The 26,650-nt window shown below is 41.2% G+C and overlaps 2 protein-coding genes across 3 annotated transcripts in view; one reads left to right on the top strand and one right to left on the bottom strand.

Annotated features, from left to right (window-relative positions):
- Positions 1–1,253: 1,253 nt before the first annotated feature.
- tsnaxip1 (translin-associated factor X interacting protein 1) lies at positions 1,254–7,435 on the bottom strand (the record flags this gene model as incomplete). Its single annotated transcript, XM_083764125.1, has 10 exons — positions 1,254–1,442; positions 2,333–2,429; positions 3,182–3,282; positions 4,099–4,270; positions 4,629–4,738; positions 5,351–5,470; positions 5,569–5,738; positions 5,999–6,137; positions 6,478–6,663; positions 7,427–7,435. The coding sequence occupies 10 exons, from the start codon at positions 7,433–7,435 to the stop codon at positions 1,329–1,331; spliced, it is 1,218 nt and encodes a 405-aa protein (XP_083620251.1). The 3' UTR covers positions 1,254–1,328.
- Positions 7,436–8,446: 1,011 nt separating this feature from the next.
- ranbp10 (RAN binding protein 10) overlaps positions 8,447–26,650 on the top strand; it is a 37,022-nt gene continuing 18,818 nt past the window's right edge. For both annotated transcript variants that reach the window (XM_083763624.1, XM_083763623.1), the window contains exons 1-3: positions 8,447–8,779; positions 19,615–19,726; positions 21,280–21,332. In XM_083763624.1, the coding sequence (XP_083619750.1) occupies positions 8,581–8,779; positions 19,615–19,726; positions 21,280–21,332 (364 nt within the window). In that variant the 5' untranslated portion in view covers positions 8,447–8,580. The remainder of the gene's footprint in view (positions 8,780–19,614; positions 19,727–21,279; positions 21,333–26,650) is intronic.

The following is a 26,650-nucleotide window of genomic DNA, read 5'->3' as shown; positions in this document are numbered from 1 at the left end:
TGTAATGATGTCCAATCTGTATAGTAGAGCACGTTAATACAATATAATATAGCTTAGCGTTTTAGATTATTGCGGTGGTTGTATTTAGTCTCGCTGCTCATTTAAATCGTGTCAAAGGTCATGTCTAAGTCAGTGACTAGACACTTAGACAGTACTGTGTCTAGTTTCAGGGGTCCCATAAATTGAGACCCTGTCGCTGTCAAACATTGAGACTGGCAGACATCAGTGTTCAAATATCCTAATAGTCGATCCCTTATGTCCCTAATAGTTGGCTTTCTACGTTGTAAAGCTCTCTCATTGTCTCTTTTCTATTCCTCCAAGATGTGTTTTTAAGCCTGTTAAAATAACATGAGAAACTAGATCAAGTGTATTTATTTATTTATTTTTAGATATGCTGGCCTGTTCTGACATCACAATGTGTTCTGACGTCTGCATATACTGCATATATGGGCATAACAGCGACAGACATAATAATAACTATAGGTGAGGCGTGCATTTTCAACCTGCATCGTTACAAGTAGGCCAACTTTTAAAGAAGCAAGACATTTGCACACCTACAAAGGTGACAGGTGCGTATGGAGAAGTCCAAGGGTTGATGATCAATGTAAAAGAAAATACCCAGATGCAAAAAAAAATGGGAAAACATATTTGTCCTTCAACACCTTCAATAAAATAACCTGCTGAAGGTCTAATGACAAAGCATTGTGTTATCCCATTAAAATAAGTGTGATGTAACTGTAAGTCCGCATTTGAGCTCATGGGAGTGAAACAAGTGGAATGAAATACAGGTAATGTAGGTCATTAGTCCAAACATCAACACACACGCACACACAGTATTTTTAGTGATCCCTGGGGGGGAAATTAAATTACTGACCCCGCAGTGGCTTGCTCACTTGCACACTTAACACAAAGCCTGGAGTAGCCAAGGTCGCCTCAAACTGGCATTAACTGGGCACCAAATTTTGGTGCCCAGTCAATGCCCAGTTAATGCAGCTTAATGCAGTTAAGTGCAGCTGGGCTTTAACATTGAGCGCTCGGTTGCACGGGGTTTCCTCGTCAAGAATCCACGGGTCCGCCTCTTACCACTAGGGCCCAGCGCTTCAACATTGGAGTGCCTAGCTGGCCCCTTGGGTGACACGCAGCAAATGCCGCCAGGATCGGGACTCGAACCCACGGCGCTACACCAGCGGTCCGGGACAAACTGTTAATCTGGAAAACTGGTTGCTATACCTCTTGAGCCACTGCCACTCAAATCATTTCCACAGTAGTGAATGAAGTAAGACCAGGAATTTGATGGAAAAACTATGAGAGAGAATAGAAAGGTGGGGTTATTGTTGAGGGGGTGGAGGTTCAGCCCTGCTGGTGTCAGCTACAGAGAGGCGATGAACGATAGTCTCTGCGTCCAGTGTTGTATCATACTGTTTCAGCTCCTCCTTATTCACCTGTGGTGATAACATATATTTTACACATGCAATAATCTTGGTGGTTAAATTGAGACCTAAGGTCACTTTAGCCCAAACTCACATCTAGAGTTCAGAGTCAGACCGCATAATCTCTGTATGCCATGACAACACATTAATGTAGAACAACACAGTCCATATTAGGTATGTATTGGGAAATCCTTATATGGTTATGGCTGACTCATAGTGACATGAGCGTCACTATGAGTCACTTTTTCCGCCTATTATAACATTCTCAGAATAGTGACGCTATAGCTATATTGTGTATTCAAACTCATCTCAGAACATCATTATAGAAATATGAGTGAATATTTTGTTGACAATTCTTCTGTATTATTTGAAGTGCTTTTACAAAATCTGTAATACAGTGAGTTATATTCCACAAAGACTATTCTGTTAAACTATTGTTGACTATCAACTTTGAAAACAACCATCAATACTACATTCTCAACGTTGTTGTTAGTTGCTCTCTACCACAATTTATGTTCATTTACAATCATATTGATTTACCTCACAGATGTCTTTTTCTCTATCTAGTGCCACCCTTTGGTCGAAAGTGAGACCATTTCATTTGAAAGCATTTAAATGTTTTGTTGCTACTATTGTTTATGAGACCGAAGACAAATTCCCACATTGTGGACAATAGACGAAACTAACTAACGAACTAACATTTTCTGTTGTTTCCAATATCATTTTTGATCCTCCAGTGAGTATATAATACATACAATACTAGTGAGAGTGCAAGGATGGTGATGTTGGTCGGTTCTTTGGTCTGGTTGGGTTTTACCCAATTACTCAGTATTGTCTTGTTAACATGAAGGGTGACGTGGCAATTCATAGCAGCACTACTTTGTAATGGCAGCTGGTTTTACCTGAAAGGCTAAACATAGATTCCAATCCAGAGCATCATAGTCCAGAGCTGGGTCGATGTGCATCAATGCAGCTTGCAGATCTGCCACTGATACATCACTGTCACATAGAGAATTTATTTTGGAGGAGTAATATAGCTTTATGATGTATTGTGTGCATGCATGTAAGCATATGTGTGCCTATTACTTGATGTCTAAAAGATCAAGTTTGTGTGTGTGTGTGTGTGTGTGTGTGTGTGTGTGTGTGTGTGTGTGTGTGTGTGTGTGTGTGTGTGTGTGTGTGTGTGTGTGTGTGTGTGTGTGTGTGTGTGTGTGTGTGTGTGTGTGTGTGTGTGTGTGTGTGTGTTCGTGCGTGCGTGCGACCGTGCGTGCGTGCGTGGTCATTGTAAAGTACTAAAGAGCAATGTGGTTTACTATGTTTCAGGTTATAGCCTACCTCCAACCTGAGACCACAAACCAGAAGCTAGCTGAGGTTGTTGAAGTTGGGTTCCTGTCAGCATGAGAAAGCACTAATAGACATGTTGGATTTTGACTGGACCAGGACTTGAGTAAGACAATGAGATAGTTTGCTCATGGGTGCTTGTTTGTTTACCAGTAGGCTGATAAACAGCAGAGCTAAATGCATACAAGCTAACTTTGGGTCAGTTTCTGTTGCACTGCACTGTAGATATTGTAATGGCCATTCCTCAGAGAGACGCCACATTGTTATCTACCATCTCTGTCCCTGTCACAGTATATATATCGTATTACTCATGTAAGACCCTGTGTTCATTCACTCCTACATTGTGCATCTCATTTTGTACTGTACTGCATGTGGGTGAGAGTGTGTGTGTCTGTACTGTACTTACTTACCCTTTGACCTCAAGCTGTGCACTGAGCTGGCTGATATACACCTCCCTCTCTTCTACTGACTGTTTTTTGACCACACTGAAGAAGTCTTTATCATCTGACTCCTACCAGTATACAATAAAACATGTTGTTGAATACAATACAGACTTTATATTTTAATGTATGACACAAAAGTGCCCATGTGAGAAACGTGTTTTTAGTTTCTTTCTTTTTGTTTGTTTGTTTGTTTGTTTTGTTCTGTTTTACGTTGTAAGCAGGCAAGAAACAATGGCTGTATAAGTTGGGAACTAACATCTTTTGATTTCATTTCTTTTGTAAGGTATATTTTTGTTAAAATAGAAGTTAAATAGCTCTATATTCTGATAGTAATCATTGTTATGCAGTGTTTTGTCTCCCCACCTCTCTAGGTCGTCCTCAGATATCTCCAGATCTTTAATAAACAGAAAGTGTTCCGGTCGAGATAACAACTGCATCCAATAAGGACAAGTGAACAAACAAACAAATTAAATTGGAAGTCATTAATCAAATAAATTAACAGACTAAATTGCAAATGGAACAAAAGCTGGTCATGCTGGGTGAGTCTAACGGACATACTGGAATTTGGTGTAAGTACCGCCCAATGAAATTCCATTGAAGCTTTACAGATCTGTGGTAAAAAAAAGACAGCTTTCGGGGGAAGTACAGTACATAATTATGACGGAAGTCCCGCCCTATCAATATTCTCTGCATTAATGATAAAAGGCTGGGAACGAGACTCAAAGCTGATAAATGATGTACCCACCTGAAAATGTATTTTCTGTTGACTAAAGAGCTGCAGACGGGGAGATACTTTTGGCTTTAACTATTTTAAATCGTATAACAGATTTGTTTAACTCACTACTTCCATGCCATTTGTGAGAAAAGGATAGATGTGGTTCTACCTGGTTTGGGCTGTACAGTCTACGGTAGGAAATGTTGCCACTGCTGTCCAGTTCATTCTGAGCGATGGCCATCAGCTCTTCTGTGGCCTGTAGTGACTTCAGAGGGAATGTTGTCCTCAGAGCCTCCCTGGAACACGGCACATAAACTTGAGATTGTCTTGTGACTGAATGACTGAATTGTAACTGAATGAGAAAAATAGATAACAGGAGTGGGTGTGGGTGTTTAACCAATTCTGACCGGGCACCCATTTTGGTGTTGGCATCATGTTATGCTTTAGCTATTTAAAAATAGCAGATCTACAAGCTCATATCGCGCCACCGAGTGGCGCGATATGAGCTTGTAGGTCTGCTATTTTTGAAAAATCGAAGAGCGACTGACATTTTTAGAATCTAATCTCAGGTCAGAATGGGTTCGTCAGACCAGTGTGTGTCCGGCGGAAAACTTGTATGAATCTGATCTCAGGTCAGAATGGGTTAACTGTGTGTGTCTCAGTCTGATTGTGCTTAGTTCTGTGCACAAGGAACGTCACCTAAACTCCTGGACTGTGAGTGTGCCACTCTGAGAGGAGTCCAAGTTGGTCAGCTCCTTCAGCAGTTTGGGCTTCAGAGGGTTCTGTCTGTGGTCCACATCGTCAACTACCTGTTTGTAACACATTTAGAATACTATGAAGAGGAATGTTATTTTTCTTGATCGAGCACTAAAATATAGTTTTGAAAGCTTATTTTTAACATATTGTATTTTATATATGTTATATATGTAGTCCATGTTTTGAGTAGTGGCATTGTACGCTAGGTTTCCCACAATCTTTAACTTTTCCCAAACTTTCCTGACCCACAATTATATTTCCATGACCACTGACCAGATTTCACATGCTATAGTCAGATGATTGTCATGAACCCTGTTGTTGGCTGAACCCAGCAAATAGTCACACATGTGCTAATCGTGTCCCCATGGATGACCCATTTCTGCAAGCAATCCAGCAGGGCTGAAACTGAAATACCATGACTTTTCTCCCTTCATTATTTAATGGGATTTTGAAATTCCATGACTTTTCCAGGAGTGGGAACCCTGAGATTACAGGAAGAGGATGTTGTTAATGAGGTATTATCTTTGGCTAAATTATGGTTGATTAATTTCCTAAATGGCTCATAGACTAAAAGTTAAACACAATAAATATTGCTTTCTTACACAATTGTCCAGAAAACAATAAATTTTCTTATGGTTATGGGTTTTCTTTTTTGGAAAATGTACCTGTATCGCTGTGGTGACTGAGATCTCTGCCTCAGACTGTACGTTGTCTCTCTTATGAATCTCTAGAAGGATGTCATATTCACTCTTCAACTGGTCGAAGTCTCCTTGCAGCCTTTCCAACTGCCATACAGTGAAGGCACAAAACAGAATGAAGAGTTGAATAATGTGCATGTGGTCCCTGTTTGCTTGTCTGTGGATGAAGCATGCCACTGCATTACCTGCTGTAAAGTCTCTTTGTGTGTGTGCTCCAACATCTCCCAGTCATATCGAGGCACCACGTCCCAGTACTCCGCCTGTACTCTGTTCAGCTCCACCTGGGCTTTTTTCAAGTCTTCTCGGCACACCTTCAGAGCTAGCTTCAACTGTATAAGGTCATTACCCTCCCCCTCTACATTGGGAAAATGTGGATACATGTATCAAGCTGATGCGCTTACCTCTTACACAGAAAAATAAACACATTCATTAACTCTTCTGACTCCGGTATTTAATTCATTTTACAAAGAACTAGAATGCATGTTTGCTTTTTTTGGTTGATGATCTATTCTACAATATCAGCAATCAGAAAGTCAGGGAGTCAAGTTGGACAGGTTTGAATGCATAGCTTTTGTATCTCAGTATGTAAATATTTGTTTTCTTTTCCTGACCTACCAGCATTTTCATCTGCGGTGTTCTCCTCTTTCGCAAAGCTGCTCAGATCATTGAGTTTGACAATAAGCAAATTGCGAGCATCATGCTCCTCTCTATACTGTAAGTACTGGATAGATAGTTCAGACTGAAGATGGACCACCTGTGAGCAAACAAATATGTAATCTTTATCACTCATTAAAGCTGGTACAGTGGTAGGTAGAGTAAGCACTCTGTGTAAAATATGCATTCATAGCGAAATATACAGTGGTGTGATTATGACAACACAAATAAATACAATCTCTATTGAAAATGAACGACTGTCCAGTACATTTTCACTCTTGTGTATGAGTGACTAAAAACAACGATTGAATCGTGTATATTAATAAGAGAAAAATCTCAGTTTACTGCAAAATACCTCATACAGTATAAAACTGCATACATCCCATTGTGTCACAATCCCATGAAAAAGAATAAATTAGGCTTATGTCATATATACCTACCACTGCTTGCATGACTTTTTCTTTTTCCCTCATGTCTTCCATGTCCCTCTGCATTTGTTGTTGCTCTCTTTTCAGGTCTCGGATCTCAGTCCGTTCCTCTGCCCAACGTTCCACAATCTTTCTGTCACATTCCTCTGTGACCAGCCTCAGACGATCCTGCAATGGCTCCAGTTCACTGATCTGATCCTGCAGAGATGCTAGGGATAGAATTTTCTTTTTAATATACTGTATAAAGGTACACAGATACTGTATATAGTATGTATTTAATGCTTATGCACTAGTCATGATGCTGTTTTCTTGGCTTGATTTTTTAGTGTAATAGTAAAGAGAGACAGTCTTGTTATATTGAAAAAAAACCTCAGACCCAGAGTGTTTTCATATTCTTTTTTGATGCCATCAAGGAGTGGTTTGTAGGTTTTGAACTCTTCTATGAAACATCCAAAGACTTCCCGGTAGACCTGTGCAAAATGCAGACAACCAGTATAGATCTTGAGGTGATAAATCTGTAATCCACAAACACAATGTTTTGTTTTGTTTTGCTGTGTGTGTGTGTGTGTGTGTGTGTGTGTGTGTGTGTGTGTGTGTGTACGCGCGCACGCACGCGCGTGTGTGTGTGTGTGTGTGTGTGTGTGTGTGTGTGTGTGTGTGTGTGTGTGTGTGTGTGTGTGTGTGTGTGCGTGCGTGTGTGCGTGCGTGCGTGTGCGCATGCATGCGTGTGCGCACACGCGTGCGTGTAGTGCATGTATGACAAATATAGAGACAAATATCAGCATTAAGGTCACGGTGTATTCTGTTTGTTGTTTGTGTATATTCAGCCAGTGGTTGAACCTGTAGTTTGAGCTCCTGGAATTTTGGTTCTGTGCAGTCAATGGCTTGGAGTTGTCTGTTGACATAGCTCTCTGCCTGCTTCAGAAACCTGGGCTTCTGCCCTGGTCCTGCGTACAAGTACCCACTCCATGTATTGCACACCTGACAAGAAAGGGTTGGATCACAGACAGTAGGAATACATTGACCACTGCTTTTCAGTAGAACGAGTTGGTCAATGGTGTCTGATTAATTTGACAGTGTTTATAGAACAGCAGCGCTATCAATCTGCTTAGAGTTGTGATGCCCTTAATTTGATCCTGCTAGTTCAGATTCATAAATCATACAGTTATGCCAAAAACAGAGGCATAATTATCAACATCCCTTACATGTTGTTTTGCAGATGGTTTGACAGTTACAGCACCAGTACCTCCTCCACCTCTTCCAACAGACACCTGACTTGCTTCTGAGAAGTTATGTGGATTATGGTCGTTTAATAGCAGTCTTCAGGAAAAGAAAGGATGTTAAAGCAAATTACAGTTCATACAGGCTATAAAACACAGAAGTTAACATTACAGTATTAAGCTGCACCAACCGTGTTATCACTTGCCTTTGCTTTTCTGGCAACGGTGGAGATGATGAAAGATCTTTGTGCCACGCCATCTCAAATTTGTTGTAGCTTGTTTGTAGCATAGACTGTAAAAAAATATATATAGGGTTTGTAGGCCTTATATAATATATAATTTATCAAATTGAACTCGAATGTTAGTCCTGTATGAATTGTAGACTTCTGTGTCGAGTTGAGTATTGCTGTGATATGGTTCCCATGGTTACGCAGAACAGAAGAACTATAGTTTTACATATTATAATCATGAATCACTACCTCAATTCATTGGTATGTTGAGGAAAAGTGAATTGCAACAACAATGAAGGAAAAATAAATAACTGCAATCAATTTAAAAAAAAATAAACATGTCGTGAATAAGAATAAACCAAGTTTTAGAACTACATTTCCTGACGTACCGTTTCAACGGAAATCAACAAAAGGAGGCGGAGTGAGGTTCTGTAGTCCATCCTAGAGAAATACACAGGACCAGCTGTGTAGGTGGACTACAGTACCCACAGTACACCTCCATTCAAGCCGTTACTACAGAGTAGTGCTGCTTATCCGGGGATGTCATACCACTGCTATTTTCTCTCAGTCCATCTCACTCTCTCCGTACTGCTTCAACGGACTGACATAGAGATTTAGAGATAGAAAAACAAACAATAAAAAGAAGACTTCTCCGACCCAAAAAAATGGCAGAGCTTGGAGCAGGAAGCCTGCTGTTAGGGGATCCTGCTTTTAATTACCAGGAGCATGAACTAAACGAACGATTGAAGCGGCTCTACCCTGCCGTGAGCGAGGAAGAGACCCCTTTACCGCGATCCTGGAGCCCCAAGGATAAATACAGCTATATTGGGCTATCACAGAACAACCTGCGGGTTCATTACAAAGGTTAGCAAGAAACCTAGCCAAGCATTGACGTGTTTTTCCAAGGTGTGCTACAACTGCATCGGGCCCAAAGGGTCTCTCGACTCGATCAGCTCAAATCTGTCACTGTTGTACTGTACTGCGGAGGGGGGGGTCACACCGACACACACACACGCACACACACACAGCGTTGTAGCCTGTAACTGTATGCGATTATGTATGTGTGCAATCTCCAGTCCTCCTGGCAAATCTAGTTTGATCTGCTTCTCTCGTCCTAGTCAAGCTTTGTTTCACGAGAGGAAAGGGCCGGGGATGTTCAAAAATGTGTGACAATTTAACTCGCCAAACCCTGACAGTCTATATTTTACAGTCCCATAATTCTTACATTAACCTTCAACAACATGGCCTTCCTTTGTTATTTATCCTCATTATTTTCGTAATTAATGGGCCCATGTATTGTTTGGTCAGCATTATAAGCTACGGTTGTCATAGTTGATATTAGGGCAACAATAACAACGCATATCCATTGGTCTGCCAGCAAAGCTAACTAATGACATCTAATAAAATATAGGTGCTAACGGGGAGCTAGCTCTCCAAGCAAATACAGTAGCAGCTGGCTAGCGACCTGGCTAAGCTAACCCAACTTGGCGATCGTTACCTTGTGCCTTTGTTATTGTTTTGAAAACAGTAAGCCAAGTTAACAAACGGTGGTTTATTATGAACTAAAGTTGTTGTCAATTGTCATCCTCTCAACACCAAGTAATATGCAGTGCAACTGGGATGTTATTAACGGCATATTTGTGTAAGGTAATTACCGGGTATTGTACAAAATAAGCACCACAAAAAGACAGTTAAAATGGCATTGTTTTGTTTTTCTCGCGTGAGTTCTGCAGTGACAGCGTTCTAGAAGTCTATTCCAGAATTTCGAAATCATTTTTTTCCCACCCTGGAACTGGAAGCAGACATTCCGATTCCATCGAGATCTTTATGTACTCAGAGCAGAACAACAAGCTGCTCTGCTTTCAATGTCTGCCATGTCTAACCTCCAACAGCCTGTCAGCTCGTTCTGTGTACAACTGCTGCAGGGAGGAGGCCTCGCTGCGCTTTACATTACGACAAATGTATTGATCTTCACATAAATCAGTCGTTTTGGCCAGACACTGGCACGTGACGTCGAAGACAAGACAACAACATGCAAAACAGACAATGGCAGGCATCTATAGAGATTTCATTGGAATGGCTATAAAATTCACGACAGTACTGTATGTAATATACCAGATCTGCCACTTGGATGATTCGATCTAGTTGCTGAATCAAAACAAGGTGACATCTGTCTGTGTATATCGCCCTGCCCTGAGTGTTTTTTCGTGTACTGTAGAGTAGGACGTGAACATCTGTGTTTTCCCGTCAGGCAGCCAATGATCCCCCATTCCCCCCTAGCAGTTACAAGTCAAGCTAGTTGTGCATGTACGTGAATTAGTTATAATGGTTCCTCTCTCTTCCAGTAAGAGCAATGAAATCCCCATCCTTATACCTTGTAAACACTAAACACCTAGTTGGGGCCTGTTGGCTTTTGCTAACACCAATCGAATATACAGAATGAAATGGGGGGGATATATTTGGTAATTATTTAGCAGTGACAGTGAGGCTAATGCTGAATGGACTGTCTATACTCTATAACCTACACCACTCTCTCTTCATGTAGAGACAGCTAGTTATTATAGATCACACAAACAAACTGTTACTTTAATCATCTCACGGTTTATGTGACTGTCAATAGCGTTCTAAATTGGTTTCAACCTACATTAAACATGTTTTAGTGATATCCATTGATGAGAGGACATGCCTGTATTCAGCATGAACTAACTTAGTGTTTTCTTTGAAATTATGTGCTTCTATGATTTCTTGGCACAAAAATATTAAAGAGAATGGTATTAAGACATACACTACAGTGAACACGATGCAAGTTATTCAATCTATATTGCCCTGAAATAAACCAGCATTTATATGACTGCAAGTGCACAATGATGACATAAATAGACTTATATTCTTGGCCGTGTAGGCTAATTTTCCTCTGTTCTCTCACCCTGGTGGTTTCGGTGCTATTTTGACCAGTGTGCCAGTTTCCTCCGTTCAAGGCCATAGACCTTTTCTATACTGACGCAGACACAGGATTTCACCCGTTGATGGATTGAAATGGATGATACTTTTAAATTGATGGTTACTTATTTAGGGTTACACCCGCTTTTATCCAAGCGCTATACATGGATTGTGATTTACATTCACACACACACACACACACACACACACACATGCAATGAATGCAAGGCACCAACCTGCACATCAGGAGCAATTAGGGTTCAGAGTCCTGCTGAAGGACACTTCAACACTTAACTCTGGGGAGCCTGGGATCGAACTTGGAACTATCCGGCTGCTCTACGGGCCACCCTACCCCTGGCCTGAGCCACTCCCGCCCCTGCCCTATCAAGGGTGGGGCAGTTAAACGTGACTTGGTCTGCTGTAGACAAGAATTCACCTATTCTATGTTTAGCTTGTAAATGGTAAATGGTGCATTTATATAGCGCCTTTATCCAAGGTGCTTTACAGAGATTGTGCATTACATTCACCCATTCACGCACACAGTCATACACCGATGGCGGTGGAAACCATGCAAGGCACCAACCAGTACATCAGGAGCAATTAGGGGTTCAGTGTCTTGCTCAAGGACACTTCAACACTAACTCTGGGGGAGCCCGGGTTTGAACTGGCAACCTTGCGGTAACCATGTAGCCACTGTAACCCTGAGCCCCTAGTAACAATTTGTGAGCTGAATCCAAGTTATTGAACTACAATGGCTTCCATCCAATGTCTTGTGATTGAGTTCAGCTGCACATACATTTGACCTGTTGAATTACACTTGAAAAGATTCACAGAAGCTTTAGTTATTGGCAGTTTTATCTAACCAGACAGGTTAGTCAAGAATACATTCTTTATGTATGTATGCTAAGATGTCTTTGGCTCACAATCACAGTTGTAAATGTTTACATGACTTGTTGAACCGGCACAAATGAAATTAAGACATGGGACAGCGATAGAATAAGCCTACAAGACAAATTACTTTACAAGCTTGGTTCAATGAATGCTTTTACAAGACTACCCCAGTAAACCCAAAACCAAACATAGTGTCACATTACAGCAAGCCTATCAACTAAGTGGGCTGTCAATACACCCTATTTAGTAATTTAGAAATATTAGTTGTCAACTTGTCAACCTCTGCCTGTACCTCTGCCCAGGTGTTAGTCTTCCTATTCATATTAAATGTGTGATTGATTCGTAGCGGAGGTGAAATATGTATTCTCTCATAAACAAGGAGAAGTTAAGTTCCCACAGGTCTTCCATTGTACAAGTAAACTGACCAGGCACGTGGCCTGTGCCCTGACTTTGACTTTGACCCTGTCTTTTTAAAACAAATGAATACTACTCGCCACTCGGGTCATCTGACGACTCAGCAATGACAAAGCAATGCTGTCTGTAGGTTAAAATAGCTATTTTCTATGAAACATCTGTTATTTTTACATTGCCACTGTGAACTGAGTGATTGCATGCTTGTGCTGTTGGTATATGCTGGTACAGTAGCCAGTATGTTGAGTTTTGTTGACCCTCTGTTACTTGTAGCCTACAAGTTAAGTTGGCATTACAGCACTCTTCCTCTGGCGTCACCAAAATGTAAACTTTGCAGTTTGCACAGATACTTGATACTTCAGAATCTAATCGGCAGATTGCAGGATGAACCACACATTTCGTAATTTTGCAGAAATCTTGGGTACTTGTGGAGGTTGGGGGTTAACTGGGCAGTAATTTGGAGGATAACTGGGCACTATTGGATCCCACTTTCTATTTAGTGTCCAGTTCACTGGTATCCATTTGAATCATCATGCCGACGAGCATGTTAGTCCTAATATGAGGTGAGCTCAGGTAAATTGGTGGCACATTTGCTATCTTAAGCCCTATTCGCACAGGATTAAGAACACAGACGTCCTCCGTGCTTATTACAAATGACCTGGGGTCCCTGGACAATACTAGTCCCGTCTGAATCAGGCTTTAAGGGGGAGTGAGAAATGTCAGTAAGCGTTCACGGCTTTGTGCCATCATGTACAGGGCATCAGGTTCAACACATCACTTGACAGATTGCTTAGAGACTCATCACTGCGTTCGAAAATAATGAATTACATGATTCAGCACCAATGTGGGAAGAGAGGGGTGAGACATGTGTGTGAGTCATGAGACAGGGAGAGATTTTATTTCCTTAAATGTAATAGTAGTGGGGGCATGGTGGCGATGTTGGTAGCGCTGTCGCCTCACAGCTAGAAGGTCCCAGGTTCGATTCCCACCGGGGATGCTGGGGGCGTGCTCTCTCCTCTGCATCATCAGCGCCCATTGGGTTGGCGAAAGGGCCTTTCTCTGTGGAGTTTGCGTGTTCTTCCTGTGTCCCCGGGTAGGTAGGTACATTTACCCGGGGGTAGGTAGGTAGTGGTACATATAATTAATAACGGTAATCCTGGTCTCTATATCCCCATGTCAGCCTGATGGAGAGGATCCAGGAACTGGGGTAACGTGTTCCTTGCACATGCTACGTCAGGGGTATTCAATTAGATTAGGCCAGGGGCCACAACTGTAGAATGTTTGTGTGTGTGTGAGGCCGCACAGTGTGCGCGCGAAGCGTGGGAATTTGTGGGTTCTCAATGCATTTTGTGCTAAATCACGAAGATTTATGTATGTATTTCTGCACAGTAATGAGCAGGATAATATGTCTATACATATATGCTACCTTAGAATAGATGTAGACCTATTTGACAGTACATAAACATAATTGCCTTGACAATAACTATTAACGACCGTCAACGAGCACCAGCTAGACGCACACACACACACTTTAAAAAAAAGAAAAAGAAAATTCTAACAGGGGCCACAAGGGGGTGCTCCACAGGCCTCCATTTGAATACCACTGCACTACGTCCTACCGGGGAAACTCCCCCGTCATGTGACGGGGGCTCGATGCATTGAAGGACGCGTGAGCTCAGTTCGGGGCTCTCCCCAGGTTGGCAGAGAGAGACTAGCGCCCAGGATTACAGTTTAGGCAATTGGCACTGCGTAAAACACGGGTTACAAAATTGTGGGATATAAATAAATAAAATGTAATAGTAGTAATAGTAGTAGTACTTTGTAGCTGATAGAACAACATATGTTTAAGTACCTTGTATATGAAGAGTTTTGTGCTGCTGTTCTGATGATGATGCCAGAAGACATCAGATCAACGCTACCTCCTCTTACGTCTGCGTCACGGTCACCCACGCTTTGGTGGATTCCTGCCGCTCTGTAGATGCAGCGTTTTCATTTCCTGTATGAGCGTTTCCTCAGTTTAAGACCGTTTGCATTTCCTCCAATTTGCCAAAGGTTGTTATTTAAATTAAGTGGTGGCGGCATTGGTACGACCTCCAGTTAGTTTGACCATTACTAACCTTACTAACCCTATCTCTAAACATAACCACAAGCACGGGAGCAGCGCATGTTCGCCAACCTTAATGCATGTTCGCCAACCTTAATGCATGTTCGCCAACCTTAACGCATGTTCGCCAACCTTAACGCATGTTCGCCAACCTTAATGCATGTTCGCCAACCTTAATGCATGTTCGCCAACCTTAATGCATGTTCGTCAACCTTAATGCATGTTCGTCAACCTTAATGCATGTTCGTCAACCTTAATGCATGTTCGCCAACCTTAATGTATGTTCGTCAACCTTAATGCATGTTCTCCATCCTTAATGCATGTTCGCCAACCTTAATGCATGTTCGCCAACATTAATGCATGTTCGCCAACCTTAATGCATGTTCGTCAACCTTATTGCATGTTCGTCAACCTTATTGCATGTTCGTCAACCTTATTGCATGTTCGTCAACCTTAATGCATGTTCGTCAACCTTATTGCATGTTCGTCAACCTTATTGCATGTTCGTCAACCTTATTGCATGTTCGTCAACCTTATTGCATGTTTGTCAACCTTATTGCATGTTCGTCAACCTTAATGCATGTTCGTCAACCTTATTGCATGTTCGTCAACCTTATTGCATGTTCGTCAACCTTATTGCATGTTCGTCAACCTTATTGCATGTTCGTCAACCTTATTGCATGTTCGTCAACCTTAATGCATGTTCGTCAACCTTATTGCATGTTCGTCAACCTTATTGCATGTTCGTCAACCTTATTGCATGTTCGTCAACCTTAATGCATGTTCGTCAACCTTATTGCATGTTCGTCAACCTTATTGCATGTTCGTCAACCTTATTGCATGTTCGTCAACCTTATTGCATGTTCGTCAACCTTAATGCATGTTCGTCAACCTTATTGCATGTTCGTCAACCTTATTGCATGTTCGTCAACCTTATTGCATGTTCGTCAACCTTATTGCATGTTCGTCAACCTTATTGCATGTTCGTCAACCTTAATGCATGTTCGTCAACCTTATTGCATGTTCGTCAACCTTATTGCATGTTCGTCAACCTTATTGCATGTTCGTCAACCTTATTGCATGTTCGTCAACCTTATTGCATGTTCGCCAACCTTATTGCATGTTCGTCAACCTTATTGCATGTTCGCCAACCTTATTGCATGTTCGCCAACCTTAATGCATGTTCGCCATCCTTAATAGAACTAACGGGAGGTCGAACCACATGGACAACACAACTTAACAACACAGAGCCAACAGCCATTTTACTACAAATGTCACATTTAGCAAAAAACACCAAATTAAGTACAATAATTTGGTACAACTGATCTTGGGAGACAATTGGCATCAAACGGGGTTCGTCATTATATACTGTAACCTGCCTGCTGCAATTGGCTTCTGAAATTGGTACAAAAGCACCATATATCTAGCCTGACACTAAGTCTGAATTTTCATTTCGTTTCACTTCATTATTGAACATCTTTTTTTAATGGTAGCGTTGCAGGGAGCCAGGCTACCATATATCATGAACACAACATTCAACCAGACCCTAATTGGAATTGCACATTGAGGGGCATTTATAGAGCACACCTCCAAAAGCACTTTCATTTATGCCAATGGGCAGAATAACTCGCCCTACTTTCGGGGACCTTCCCTATAACCTATAGGTGTTGCCGATACTATTTAAGGCCCTGTTCCATTTAGTGTGCAGTGGTTCTCAAACGGCTTCATTTCAAGGAGAGTGTACAAATGGAACCAAATGGACCTGTTTCATTTGTACACTCTCTCAGAGTTAAACACCGGGGGCGTTTAGAATTAGAACCCACTCAAGGAGACACTTTGGAGACTCACTGGTGTTAGCAGAGTGTTTCCAGTGAGCCAACACACGGAATGGCAGCACCCGTCCCTGACTCTGTTTGACCAGAATGTGTGAAGGAAGAAGTAGAGATTCTAGGGAAGGGGCCCAAGTACTTTGGAAAAAAATGGTGTGTGTGCATATAGAGCCCATTTCTGTCCATAATGACATTTCCCCCTGCAACCTCCTTGGGTTCCTGTTAACTGGTGTAACAACTGGCCTATTCATAGTCCAGTTTTCGGTGAAGAGGTGACCACCGAAAACTACAACGTGGTGTCACACGACACCGCGGTGGACACCACTCACACAAACACATCTCTCTGTTTTTATTAACCACCGTTTCGGTTCACCGACAACTGGACTGCCTTTACACAGCTCTGGCTATGCAACACAGCCTGGTGGAGATACTGTATGTACTCTGTGGAGCCGGAGCGGCCCTTTATTTAGGTGTGACACCACCAGTACCTTGAAGAAAAATGCACCACATTTGTATATACACATTGGATTGTTGAGGAAGCACTAGAATCTTTCTCTGAAAGAATCGGCAAACCGTGTGTGTGTGTGTTTGTGTGAGAAAGTGACAACCTTCTTGCTTTGTGCTTCACTAATATAGTAAGCTGTACGTGACACTGTGATAAGAACTGTGTGATACTGCTAACTGAGTTAGTGTTTTCGCTGGTGAGGTATTAATACCCCAGACAACCTGCCAGCCAGGTTGTGTGTGCACATGGACCCCAAGTGTGTAGGTCACAGTGTGTATATTTATTTAGTTGGTCCTTGTGTGTGCGTGTGTGACTGTAGCCATTTTTCTCGTCTGTCCAGGGACCCGTAGGCCTGCTGAGGATAGGTTTCACAACATGGAGCAGCTAAAAATAGACAACATACACAAGTCTTACTGCTCACACACACACACACACACACACACACACACACATTTAGGGCGAAATAGCTATGTCATAAACTCAGAGTAACAAGGGATGAGTGAGGACTGATCCAGTCTTATGGACAAAGCTGTTTGCTGTCAAGCATTGAGGGCACTTAAGGTAGAATTAAGGCTGCAGTTAGCCTCTAATGATTATTATAATAATAACTGATTATGATTAACCTGTCGATTAAGTTTGACATTATTTTATTAATCTATGATGTGATCAATTAACTCGGGGTCTTTGATGCAGTGTTTCCCAAATCCAACCATGCCCTTGGTTCAGTTGTTAGTTGAGCCTAATTGTCTGTCGCAAACTCGCATACCTTCTTTCACTGAGGAAAACTCAATTAAAAACAAAACTAAGACTAAATATATTGACGGTTGACGCACATTTTCGTCAACAAATAAAAAGCACACTAAAATGTTAGGGAGGGACTAGAAGAGATCCAGTAGAACTAAAAGACAAGTCATTTCATGTTTGGTTGCACTCTGAAAATAGCAGATCTACAAGCTCACAAGGTGCCGTGCTGCGACGTGTTGTGAGCATGTAGATCGTCTATTTTCAGCATGCAGTGTAAAGTGTAAAACCAGCCATTTACGACGCCATTAATCAAGGCCTGCCAAAATTAATTTTAGTCTACAAAATCATCTGATGACCTGATGATATTTACTCTATTTAAACTAAAACATTTCAGTTTGCAAAATTATGATTAAAGCTAAATTATATTTTAGTCAATAGACTAGGACTAAAATGAAATCAAAATCTGTCAGGCTTGTTCGCAAAGTGTCCATCGGAGGGTGCTGAAAATGGATAAAAAAGGGAAAAAAGGCAACTATGCAAAGTTCTGTATTGTGAGAGTATAGCCAGCTGGTACACTAAACCTCTATTATTAACCTAGTTAATGGTTCCAGGCTCCATGCCAAATCCTCTACTAGAGACATTCTACTCTGAGGCTGAGCTGAAAGAACGAGTGTCTCTCGCTCTCTCTCTCTCGCCCACAGCCTCAAGGTGTCTGTTGACAGTCAGCTTCATCGTTTAGGGTTACATGCTACCTTACCTACATATTGGGCATCTTCACACTTCACAGACAATTTCATGAACAGACCGTTCTCAGTCAGAACGGTTAGAGACAGCTCTGCTGTGATTAGGCTATACATTACACCAACAGATGGACAGGAGGACTGTAGGTCACAGACACAAGCATAGCATACCATCAAGCCTACATATACCACATATGGAGACATACACACAAGCACATGGGGTTGGATAAGCAGCAGAATGGTGGATAGCAGTCACCTCTCTACTACTATTGATTGGTCCAGACATAATACATGAGCCCCATAAGCCTGTTATAATTTATCCATATGCACGCACACACACACACACAGAGAGAGAGAGAGACGGACCACATGCTATGATGCTACGTAGCATATTGTCGTTGTCAGGTAGAAATATATGTCCATATTGTAGGGCTGACCCAAAAGATTCAAATATTCAAAGCTTTGTTCAATGGCACGGAATTAAAAAAATATCAAATTTATTTTTATTTTCTTTTTTTGTTTTGTTTAATTTTTAATATTTTAAAATCAATAGCTGATCTACAATCCCACAACGCATTGCAGCGTGACATGCTGAGAGCTTGTAGATCTGCTACCCTTCAAAGCCATGTGCTTGAGCTCCACGATTCATGAATCATGGACTCATTATTTAAGATTATTTAAAAAAAACAATATCACTCATACCCATACTACTCTCATCTCATGGAAGTGAATTTATCTTTGTGTGAAGATGATCTTCAAGTCTCTGTCACACTTAAAACAAATGATGCCTTTCATTTTAAGCCTGGTACGCTGTAGGTGTGACTATTAATGTCCATTTCAGTTCAGGGTGTAAATCAGTTTTCATTTACATGCCTGGTTAAATGCAACTCAAATGCCTGGCCCGCGTTGCTATAAAGCTGACACTTGACACAGCTGACAAATGTGGCTTTTACAAAGGTCAGTCAAACCAGGAGCAGGTCGTCTCTGGGGTTGTATTCTGCTGCATTTCGATTTTTCTGTCCTTTAATTACGCCTACAGATGACAAACACGGCGTCTATTCTATTAAAGAGCAACTGACTCAACATGCAGGTACATTTAGGCTTAAAGAGCAGTTTCTCCAACTCCCCTGAACCAGTTTGGCAGGTAATGAACCGTTCAGAAGTCTGATTCCGTTCAAAAATTATATAGTACAAATTCCTAGTGTTTCTGTGGCTGGAACACAAAAATGTCCCTGCTCGTATGGTTGTGGCCGAGTCTGAGCTTGGTCTATCCTTCGCCTAACCTTCTCTTTCTAATGTTTTTATGTACACCCATAAAGCTACGACAAAATACAACTTCACTATGCCCCTTTGTCCCCCCGACGGTGTGAAATAAGCCATCCATGAAACTACATCGGGTACAAAACGGCCCTGAAATCATTATGCATGTGTCTTTAATATTCGTCGATCCGTGAAACTACATCGGTACAAAACGGCCCTGAAATCATTCTCCTTGCAGACCTCTTATGCATGTCTTTATATTTGTTCCACAACAGGACACGGCAAGAATCACAAGGATGCAGCCTCCGTACGCGCCACACATCCCATCCCCGCTGCCTGTGGGATCTACTACTTCGAGGTCAAGATCGTCAGTAAAGGCCGAGATGGGTGAGTGGATCTGTTCAATGCAACAGGACCTGTTACACCAGTGGGTTTCAACCCTTTTCATATCAAGGTCCATTATTTATTTTGCATTTGAGCCACAGACCACCATTCGATGAGATTTAGCCTTTTACAATAGGAGGGGTAACAGGAAAATACATTCTCTAATTGTGTAGACTTTTTGAAAATTGCAGCCAGTAATGCAGATGTTAACAATAATTGAACTCTTGAGTGTGTAAAATGAAACCAAATGGACCCGTAAGGTTCTTAGATCTAAAGATCTATAAGGGTCCATTTGGTTCCCTCAAGGACCACTGGTTGAGAACCACTGTGTTACACGATTTGATGATAATGTTGTTCTAGGCATCTTGGTTGGGTTTTCTAAACCCCCTAAATATTTCATCTTTTATTTTGTAAGTTTTAGTTTGCTCATTAAGTCTTTCTGGTTGGTTGATTGATTGATAGAAGGAGATTTTAGCATCTCTATGTTGTGTCTGATGTCCAGCCTGAATTAATCACTGCTTTGGATCTGGGCTATGACCCAAGATGCACCAAAGACGGGTTGAACATACTGTAATCTCGTGTTTACGAGCTATTCATTAATTCTAGGGAGTGACACGTTGTCTGTGAAGGCTCTCTCTGGCGTCCAGTATGAGTTCATTAAAACAAAGGCAATTACAAATATTTTATTCAACCCAGTCATTGTAATGTTTCACGATAAGAGAGAGCGACATACATTTAAACCCTGCTGTTAAATCTAAATGAAGGCTTCAAGGCTCATTCTCGACTTCAGTCTTTGCTTCAGTGTTCAGTCTATCGATATTTGTTTGGTTAACAATGAAATAAAAATAAATTGTTCAAAGTTAATTCAAGACTGAATTCAAAGGTTTGTTACAGGTGCGTAGCGTGGATTAGGAACTTGACTGGGCCAACCACAAATATTACAAACACAACATTATGGTTGTAATAAACAGTAAAGTGTCCCATCAATCCCATTTGGTGTGAATGACATCAGTTACTCATAAAGGTCTGAAGAGTGCAGGGAAAGGTTATCATATTGGCAGACATTTTAGCTGAGAGTGGACACATTTGATTGCTCGAGTTTGACTGATTATGTTTTACTGGTGACATCAGCATGCACTGAGACAAACAAACACAACCATTTTGCCAAATGTAGTCATTTAATATCATGATTGAACAAAGGTTTCGGTTTTGTCATATTTTTGCTACTTACATTTATGTCAAAAACATACTATAATATTTCTATGTTCGTTCAGATCAACAATCTCGACTTGCGTACCAAACTATTGCATCACAGCTGAACTCTTGCTGAACTCAGCTGAACACCTTTACATTCTGTCTCTTTTTTTCTCTTTTTTTAAGGCTGTCTAGGTAATTTTGACATCCTGACAAATCCTCATAAAGTATGTTAGGATTAAGAGCCTTTTTAAAGGGGAAGACACTGCAGAGTGCTTACAAACCTGTTGTAATAAGATAACTCATGGCAACTTATTTGACAGTGTTGTGTTTTACAATGTATCTTTGTTGTTTATGTGCAGATATATGGGGATCGGTCTGTCTGCCCAGGGAGTCAACATGAACAGATTGCCTGGTGAGTAATGGAGCTCAGCAGGGTGTTAATGTTACTCAGTTGAACATGTGGATTGATGCTTACATGGATGAAACAATGTGTTAAGATAATTATGTAAATATTACAATATTGATGTGTAATCATACTTTAAAGGACAACTTTAGTCTCTTTTCAACCATGGTTCATGTTTTAGGTTGTTACTAGAGAAAGTAAAAGGTGAGGGCTAAAGAATTTTCATGTGCTGCCTTCTTTCGTTTTAGCGTTTTTAGCTTTTTTTTTGTACAGGGGGGCGGGGGCATTCGAAGAAGTGGCTAAATGTATTTTTTTAAAGAAAAATGTCCTACTAAACCCCAGGAAATTACATCTGGCCACAGCAGTTTGTTGTCACCTCCTCCTTCACATTCAATAGACCCTGCAATATTTTGTGGACAGATGTCATTTCCTGGCGTCTGGTAGGCCTATTGTAAATAATAATAAAGAAAGCACCCTAAATGTTTGTAAAAAAAAAAACATATTTAGCCACTTGTTCGAATGCTTTGGCGGCAGTAATTTCACTTCCGAGTTTCCTAATCGCAGTCAGTAGGCTCCAGTAGAGCCTACTGACTCCATTGCAAGATCTGGATGAGTAACCTACTGGTGGTTATGGGTCGATAGCATTCAAAGCGGGCGACATGGATCAAAACAACTTACAAGCTCAACAAACTCACTTTCTGCTGCAGAATACAGTAAAGAACCGCTCTTGGACCAGGCTCTCGTGTTTGAAGCTACAGACTAAAACACACGGTGATGATCAGAGACAGGGATATGGCATTATCAATAGTACAAATAAAAAATATCGCCATGCCGAGGAATGCATCGATGGGTGTTCTAGGAGTCAGTGGATGCTGTGTGTGATGAATGTATTTATGGATTATACAGTCACACAGGCAGACAGACAGACAGACAGGCGAGTGCCTATTATGTTTGGGTAATGGGAGGAAAGGTGGTGACTTACAAGGTCACTCAACATGAACTGGTTATGGTGAGGATCTCGTTGCAGGGGTCTGACACTATCACTGGGTTGTTTGGCCTGAGGCCAGAATCTCTGGCAGTTATCAGCCCAGATGGACACGTGGACAGTGGGAGAGAGCAGACAGCAATGCCTTCTTCCAGTTTGAAGTATAGTGGAACATTTGAATTATGTTTCATTCTGGCAGCTGGCTGCATACAGGAGGACAGACTAGTCAGACTGCATAATCTGTGATGATACAATTAATCAACTCTGTGCTGGCCATCATTTGAACTTTTTCCAGCAATTCTAATATGGCCCTGGCTTAGACCATAATGTAGACACAAAACTAGTCAAAACTGTATTATTTTTATGTAAACACAGAGGCAATTGATGTCAGTAGTGTTAGTGTTTCATAGTTTTTTGTTCAGACCAGCTAGATTTGGTGAAAGGAGGAGTAGTGTGAGAATGTGAATCATGGATGGATAGTGAATGGAGTTTTAAGATGAAAGAGGTTGTGGAGAAGTTCAAATATTGCTACAATGTGTGGGTTTTGGCAATGCGGCCGGAGGAGTGAAATATGGGCGGAGTTTCTACATTCATTGTATATGCATTGAGTCTGAATGGTCTGTTAGTTGTAAGGGGAACATGTCTGGACATGTTATTTCCAGTAGGTGGTTTGAACGTTGAAGCCTTTCCTGTACAAATCCAAAAATACAGCTTTTTTTTTGTTCAAAGACCAAAATAGCTACCGGTAATAATTTTCTAAAACGCCAATAGATTTATTTTTCAAGAATCTGACCTAACCTGAACCCAAACAAATTCAGTCTGACCCTACCTGAGCAAGAGAGGGAGCCAGAAAGGTGCTATAACACTTTTGCTATAACAATTGTATTCTAGCAAATGTTGCATTTCTTTCCCTAAATATTGATGATCTGATCCAGACCATAACATTACATCAACATTCAATGAAATGACATGGATGAAAAATAATCAAATGAAAAGTGTGCCACAAAATCTATAGAGGTTTATGTTTTGACATTTAAGGCACTTTATTTTTGTTGTTCTTTTTACACAGAACCATGCTGCATGCGTTTACATTGCATGCTGACATTCAGCGAACAGAGGTGTGATGTGTAACACAACTAGGGCTTTTGGCCCGATGCCGATACAGACTTTTGAGAGTTGTAGACCACCGATTACCGATGTTGTTGGGACCGATATCAAGGTTCAGGGTTGTACTTTATTGTTACATTACTTACGTTACTTTTGTACAGGTACATAAGAGTAAAACTTATTTTGGTTTGTTCTCCTTCAGACAATGCAGCAGCATAGATAATAACAGCCGAATTATTATTATTTATTTATTTTAAGGAAAAAAAGAAAAATGGAAAAGCAAACAAACAAAAAAAAACCTAAAGAAAAGAGTGTAAAAAAGAGAAAAGAAGTTGACTGAAGTGCATCTTCAAATGTACATGTGCATATGATCTTGGTATTATTGTATACACCAACAGCATTATTCTTATTTTCAGTGGCTGCTATCTACTTTCTATCTATACTTTCTAAGTAAACTACTTCACAGACTCACAGTACTATATTCCATATATGTACAGCAGATTAGATATCTATCTATATAGAATCGGTGATGATACAATTAATCGACTCTCACTCTGTGCTGGCCATCATTTGAACTTTTTCCAGCAATTCTAATATGGCCCTGGCTTAGACCATAATGTAGACACAAAACTAGTCAAAACTGTATTATTTTTATGAAAACACAGAGGCAATTGATGTCAGTAGTATTAGTGTTGCATAGTTTTTTGTTCAGACCAGCTAGATTTGGTTAAAGGAGGAGTAGTGTGAGAATGTGAATCATGGATGGATAGTGAATGGAGTTTAAGATGAAAGAGGTTGTGGAGAAGTTCAAATTATTGCCAAAATGTGTGGGTTTTGGCAATGCGGCTGGAGGAGTGAAATATGGGCGGAGTTTCTACATTCATTGTATATGAATTGAGTTTGAATGGTCTGTTAAGGGGAACATGTCTGGGGGGCACGGTGCCACAGTTGGTAGTGCTGTCGCCTAACAGCTAGAAGGTCCTGGGTTCGATTCCCGCTCGGGACGCTGTGGGTGCTGGCGGCGTGTTTCCTCCTCCGCGTCATCAGTGCCCATACCCGAAGGCGGGGTTGGCGAAAGGGCCTTTCTGTGTGGAGTTTGCATGTTCTCCCCGTGTCCCCTAGGGTAGGTACCCTCACAAAAAACATGCAGTAATCCTGGTCACTAAACTGCCTCCCCCTGGCCAGCCGGGGCGCCTGATGGAGGGGAAAGGAACTGGTTGGAATAACGTGTTCCTTCCACGCGCTACGTCCAACCAGGGAAACTCCCCCCTGTCAGGTGTAAAGGAGCAACTTGGACACTCGGGCATGAAGGAAGCATGAGTTCAAGTCCGTTGCTCTCCCCTTGTCCTCCATATATGGGGACTAGGTTGGTGGAGGGTGTGTAGAGCCCAGGATCACATTAGATGATTGACACAGGGGTGAAAAATGGGTTACAAAATCGTGGGATAAAAAATATATTTAAAAAAAGGGGGACATGTCTGGACATGTTATTTCCAGTAGGTGGTTTGAACGTTGAAGCCTTTCCTGTACAAATCCAAAATACAGCTAAATGTCACAATCTAAGGAATTTCAGGAATGTTTTGGTAAATGGTGCATTTATATAGCGCCTTTATCCAAGGCGCTTTACATAGATTGTGCATTACATTCACCCATTCATACACCGATTGTGGCGGAAGCCATGCAAGGTACCAACCAGCACATCGGGAGCAATTTGGGGTTCAGTGTCTTGCCCAAGGACACTTCGACATGTAGACAGGAGGAGCCGGGATTCAAACCGCCGACCCATGGTTTTTTACTTCAACCTACTCCTTTCTGAACATACAAAAGTTAAAAAAAAATATTAATAAAAAGAAGAGAAAAAACAATTATACTTACGCGGCCAGTGTGGCTTGTTTATTATTATTATTATATATTTTTTCTTGTTGTTTATACTTTGGGAATATTATTATTATTATTATTATTTTTCTTTTCTTCTATATTGTACTTCTGTTAATTCTCTGACTTGTTATGTTCAGAATAAAGTTTTTCATTCATTCATTCATTCATCATTGGACGACCTGCTCTACCTCCTGAGCCACAGTCGCCCATTTGATGTGCTTCAGTGGGGACAGTGAATCATATGATTTCCTACTGTAGTTTTACAACTTCCGGCTACTGTATTTTTCCAAACACAGACTGTACAGAGCCACCGCCCTGACAGAATCGCTGGACTTGTTATTAGGTGTTTTGGAACAAGACAGATCTTATTGTTGATGTCAGATCTTGGTACTCTATAGTTGGATGTGTGTATAGAATCTATTCTGTGTTATAGGCCCAACTCAATTGTTTCACAAAATACTGACAGAAAATAGACTGACGTAATCGAATGCAGTCACAAAACTCTGTTCAGTCAATCTTTCTCTTTGTCCCTCTCGTTCTGTCATCCACACATGCAACTTGAGATGGATGACAGCTATCGGTAGACTTTATACATTTACAATAGCCTACACATTTATTGAGCAAAATACAGTCTCAGATTTATGTATGGTTTATGCATTACCTCCGGCAGGTCGGAAGTTCGGAACGGCTGGGGATTTTGTTTTCTGAGTCACTCTGTCCGTGAACAGCTAATCTTGGTCACCGCTGGACCGATCAGCGTGAAAAGCTTTGCACGGGCGCTCCTAGTTGGCCAAAAAATGATATCTTCCCCAAAACTTTTTGGGGAAAAATTGGCCGCATGTTTGTGCTATACCAGCCAGGCTTCTGCACATTTTGGCCTATAACTCTTGAACCGTTAGGTTGTACAATCAAAACATTTCTCCCCTGGATGCCTTGGATCATGACGTCCCATAGCCTTGCCCATTTTCCGCCTGACTAGATTGTCCACCATTTTCTTCAGAAGACACTTTCTGCTCCTACTCCTACAGATTATGTCCAAAAAACCATGCAAACTGCACAAATGCTACACATGTAATTGTCTGCTACCGACATATGATTTATTTCCCGGGAAATTAGGCACAAATGTATACAAAGGTCATACAAGGGTCATGTGACAATGACTGGAAAGTGAACAATGGCAGGCAGAAGCAGCAGAGTGACCAGCGTTGTGTTAAAGAGTGTGACAGGCTACGTTAAATCAGTCATGGTAATACTTAGTTTATTTGCATGAATTTGCTTATTTTGCTTGTTAAAGACAACAATTTATGAAGACATGACGGTATGGGTGCAAAATGGAAATGTATATCTCAATAAAAAT

The sequence above is a fragment of the Protomyctophum parallelum genome (assembly GCF_964188405.1).
Source record: "Protomyctophum parallelum genome assembly, chromosome: 4".
Taxonomy (NCBI): Eukaryota; Metazoa; Chordata; class Actinopteri; order Myctophiformes; family Myctophidae; genus Protomyctophum; species Protomyctophum parallelum.
This window is presented reverse-complemented; position numbering and strand designations above follow the sequence as displayed.